The sequence below is a fragment of the Caenorhabditis briggsae genome (genome assembly GCF_000004555.2).
Source record: "Caenorhabditis briggsae complete genome, chrI, whole genome shotgun sequence".
NCBI classification, from domain to species: domain Eukaryota; kingdom Metazoa; phylum Nematoda; class Chromadorea; order Rhabditida; family Rhabditidae; genus Caenorhabditis; species Caenorhabditis briggsae.
The window spans coordinates 13,013,486-13,018,177 of record NC_013489.2 but is presented as its reverse complement, the minus strand read 5'-3'; the positions used below and the strand labels follow the sequence as shown (position 1 = coordinate 13,018,177).

At 34.0% G+C, this 4,692-nt stretch overlaps 3 protein-coding genes across 3 annotated transcripts; 1 reads left to right on the top strand and 2 right to left on the bottom strand.

Moving 5' to 3' along the window:
- Positions 1 to 1,541: 1,541 nt before the first annotated feature.
- CBG18879 lies at positions 1,542 to 2,068 on the bottom strand (the record flags this gene model as incomplete). Its single annotated transcript, XM_045241406.1, has 4 exons — positions 1,542 to 1,658; positions 1,707 to 1,850; positions 1,893 to 1,978; positions 2,014 to 2,068. The coding sequence occupies 4 exons, from the start codon at positions 2,066 to 2,068 to the stop codon at positions 1,542 to 1,544; spliced, it is 402 nt and encodes a 133-aa protein (XP_045096601.1).
- Positions 2,069 to 2,279: 211 nt separating this feature from the next.
- On the top strand, positions 2,280 to 3,412 carry CBG26613 (the record flags this gene model as incomplete). Its single annotated transcript, XM_045241405.1, has 2 exons — positions 2,280 to 2,672; positions 2,795 to 3,412. 2 exons carry the CDS (start codon positions 2,280 to 2,282, stop codon positions 3,410 to 3,412), a joined length of 1,011 nt encoding a protein of 336 aa, XP_045100152.1.
- CBG18878 lies at positions 3,409 to 4,658 on the bottom strand (the record flags this gene model as incomplete). The annotated part of the gene is made up of 4 exons (XM_002646420.1): positions 3,409 to 3,737; positions 3,789 to 3,935; positions 4,076 to 4,147; positions 4,193 to 4,658. 4 exons carry the CDS (start codon positions 4,656 to 4,658, stop codon positions 3,409 to 3,411), a joined length of 1,014 nt encoding a protein of 337 aa, XP_002646466.1.
- Between the last annotated feature and the right edge of the window lie 34 nt (positions 4,659 to 4,692).

The following is a 4,692-nucleotide window of genomic DNA, read 5'->3' as shown; positions in this document are numbered from 1 at the left end:
GGAGATAAAAGCAAGAAAAATCCGGAAAATTTGTACGGTAAGAAAGTCGCGCCGCTCGCGTGGCCTAGGGGTCTCACTGAAAATCCTCGTCCCTCGGTGGCACATTTTTTTGAATTTTTTTCCTTTTCAACGGCGTTTTTTGGGGATTTCGGATTTTTTTCGAATTTTTTCGCAATAATATTCTGAAAATAGATAAATTTTAACACATTTTGATGCAATAAAAAAATTGACCGGAGTCCCCCTTTAAATGCGTTTTTCTGATGACTTATCTACGTCTGCTCCGACACTTAGGTGGTGAGCCTGTGTCGGAGCGAAAGTACAAGGATAGGAACATTAAGTATTCAACAACTATTTATTTAACTGGGTTAGGGCTCTGATTATGGATCTGCCCGGCATCAGCATTTGGAGTTGGCGTAGTTCCGATCCAGCGTCTGTGGGTTTCCATTGATTTGGAGAAAAGGGGTGTGCACCATCCGTTGTCCACCATTAGGGGGTTGCAGCTTCAAGAAGTGTGGGCGTCAGCAGTTGGGATCCGGCATCAGTGAGTTTATTGTAGAGGAGATCCTTTGGTAGAAGTCTCAGATGTCTCATCATACTGGCGATTCTCAATCCTTTTATAGCATCTCCTCGGCATATCCACGATTATGCTCCAGATCTGATATAGTGATAAGGGAAGTGATCACGCCAAATATGTAGCGTTGACTAGTTGGAGAATTGTGTTCATGACAATTTGTGTCATTCTAGATGTGCTCTAGTGTTGATGAATTTGAGGTCGTGCAGTAGAACCTCTGCTGCCGCGACAACGTCTGTAATCTTACATCGAATCACTGTTAAATCCCATGGTGAAGTCATACCTGTAAAATCTAGATGTGCATTTTTTAATGACAAGTTCTGTTTCAATTTGCCTTCCAATAGTAGTAGGGAATTGTCCTTTCTGGCGCAGCTTTTGGCCCACTTTTTTGAAATTTTTATTTTGCTGTTTTTTCAAGTTTTTTGCCCTAATTATTTTTTTTCATATAATATTCTTAGCAAAATCCACGATTTTCACACTCTCAGATTTTGGTGAACTGAGTTCACCCCCACTCACTTTCCCACTTTTGTCCCACTTTTTTTCAACCTCTCAAAACAGTCACTTTTCACTCCAACTGATAACAAATTCTCTACACTTAAACACTTTTTCAACTTTCTTATCAATTTGTTCTCATGTCAGAATGGTAAAGCGCCTGTCTTGTGTTTGAATGCTAGAAAGTTCGAAACCCACTCAAAAGCTCAGGATTATCCACTTAATGAGATCCGAAAAATATGCAAGAAAAATTGAAAAAAATCGAAAAAAAACGAAAAAAAAATCATGAAAAAAATCAGAAAAATCAGTCAAAAATTCTCGTCGAGCAAACATGAAAAAATCAACCGTCAGAACCATGAAGAAACGACAAAAAAATCAAGTGTTAACCAACACTCTTTTCATTCAATTCTTTACCATTATTACGTTTTATTAAATGCTGAACAATGATTTGAAACCATTAATCAATAATATAGAAAAATTAAATTTTGTCCAGATGTAATTCTTCCATTTCATCGCGGAGCTTCTCCTGCTTCTTTTCTAGCTCGCGTTTATGTTTCTTGATTATTTTTCCAGCTTGTCTTCTTTCGACGCGGTTCTGTAAAAGAAACATCAAACTTAAATATGAAAATCAACAGATTATTACCGAAGCTTTTTTGTCATACAATTCCCGTCTTTTTTTGATTCGAGCTACCTCCGACTTATACTCTCTTTCAAGATTTTCAAGTTTCGCCTCCTCCACCTTCACATCGCTTCGAAGTTTATCTAGTTTCCCGTTTTGAGCTTCAATCTAAAATCAAACAATGTAGAAATTAGTACACATAAAACTTACCCTTGCTACACGATTTTCTATCCAGTCATCTTCCCTTTGTCTCTTAAGATATTCTTGTCCATCTGCGACTGTGATTTTTTCCTTATCTTCAATAGCGTTATTTATCAGTATCGGAATTGACTTGGGTGTACCACAGTGGTCGGAGATAGTGCGGTATTTGGTGGATCCACTTCCATTTTGAAAATACAAACTTTAAGAAACAACTACAAAGAGTAGGGAAAAAATTTCAAAATGAGAAAAATATGGAAAAAAGAACATAAATGTCAAACTCTTTATCTACACATTCCTGTTTTATGTTCCTAATAAATGGACATGTACTGTTTAAAGTGCCAAAAGCGCACAAGTTCTAACAGTGTCACAAAGACATTAACCAAAAATAATAGACAAATGTTCAAAGGAAACTGTCAAGTATGTAAAGCAACTAAATGTAAAATAGCTTCAACTTTGAAAACTGGTGGTGACATCAAACCTATGAAAACGTCAAAAAAACCTATCATCATTCTCGAACAAACTTTCTACAATCCTGAAACTGGATTCTGTGGTATCAACGAACTTCAAAGAAAAACTAAAATACCAATCAAGGAAGTCAAACAATTTCTAAATGAACAAGATGTTTACACTCTTCACAAACCTGCTAGAAAGAATTATCAGACAGAAAGAGTTTATATTCACCATATAGATGAGCAATGGCAATCCGATCTTGTTGAAATGATTCCTTATGCAGATGAAAATGATGACTTCAAATACCTTTTAACAGTTATAGATTGTTTCAGTAAATATGCTTGGTGATTCCTTTAAAAACTAAAACTGGAAAGGAAACTGCAAGTGCTTTACAATCCATTTTCAAAACCAGGAAACCTCAAAAAATGCAAACCGATAATGGAAAAGAATATTACAATCAGGAAATGAAAGCTCTATTCAAAAGTTTTGATATCAAACATTTTTCAACATACTCCGACAAGAAAGCCTCTATCATTGAAAGATTCAATAGAACTCTTAAAGAGAAAATGTGGAAAATGTTCACTCATCAAGGTAATCATAAGTGGACTGATATTTTAGATAAATTAGTTCAAGGATACAATAATCATTATCACCGTAGCATAAAAATGACTCCCATTGAAGCATCCAAAAAAGAAAATGAAGATCAAGTACATGAGAACCTGTTCCCCTCCTCGAAAGAAATGTTTGAAAAGTTCAAGTTCAAAATAGATGATACAGTAAGAATTACAAAGTACAAAGCTATTTTTGATAAAGGTTATCTACCTAATTGGAGTACAGAAATATTCAAAATCACTCAAGTTCATCCAGGGGAAGTCACAACATACTCCATTAAAGATTTAGCAGATGAAGAGATCAAAGGAAAGTTTTATGAAGAAGAACTTACTCTGTTTAATAATGTCAAAGAAGAATACAAAATAGAAAAGATACTGAAACGTAGAACTAGGAAAGGAGTAAAAGAAATGTTTGTAAAATGGTATGGATATCCTGAGAAATTTAATTCATGGATTCAAGATAACTAAACACTAACAACTTTAACGCGATTATCTTTAATTTCAACAATATTTTCACTCATAATCAAACAATAACATTTTGTGTTTTGTACAATACTCTTTGAAAAGGAAGCTTTTATTGTAACGTCAGGTCTTGATTGGATAATTCTATCATTTTGTTTAGATACATCGAACACCAACAATGGGTAATAGTAATAGTATACATCTTCTTCCATGAAAATGTAATCTTTTGTTGATTCATAGTAACTGTTTCTAAACTCTTTAGCAAAATTGTATTGTTGAACAGCGTTGAATTTGTCGAAATCAAACTTTAAACAATCATGAGGATACCGCTCTGAATTTAACTCGACATAAATTTCTTCCAATCCACAGTTATCAAACTTACCTGCATTCAGGTAATTGTTATCTCTATTGCTCTGCAAAGCAACCACAATATACTTTATTTTATCATATTTCGTTCCCAATTTCCATGTGAATTCTCTATTTCCATTAGGAATATTGTAACTTTCCAACTGTCTAGAAATAAAGGCATCTGCACAAGTTTACTACTTTCAAAAATGTTCAACAGTTTATTTTGCATTTCAAGACTAGGAACAATCTTTGGAATAATCCATTGTAATTTTTTAATATTTATCTTAGCTGTATGTTTTTTAGCATCATTAGATGTAATACTATTTTTGTTCTCAGGAGATCTGTAGAGAGTGAGTTGATGCTTTCTACCATAGACAATTTTATTGTAGCACTCTGCAAAGCCAAAGATATGAGTCAACGGGATACAGAAAGTAATACTTCCTTTTCTATTTTTTGTATATTTGTTTATCTTGTATGTAATAATATCTTTAGTTTCTAGAATCCATCCAAACGTATTCTGTTTATTCATTGTGCTGCTATAAGTTAAAAGCCCCTTCATCAGACTAGCTCTACCAGGATCCATTATACTTTCAACTTGCATACCATCCATGCTATAAGTTGTTCTATCAAACAAAAACATTGGTGCATTATTAGTCAAGGATACTTCATCTGTTTCAGCCAACACAGTGTCATCTGATTTCAATAGTTCACATTCCATATAAATATAAGACTTGTGTAAGTGTAGGTATTGATCACACGTCTCTATGACAAAATTGATTTCTCCATGTTGATTCAAACTAGATCCAGAGGAAGGAAATATGCTTATAAGATTCTCTTTTTGTATAGAGGTGTCACTCACAATAGGGGTATCAACTACTAATATCCTATCAACAGCCTCAATCATTTTCAATTTATTTAGGGAAATTTTCTTTACTAAT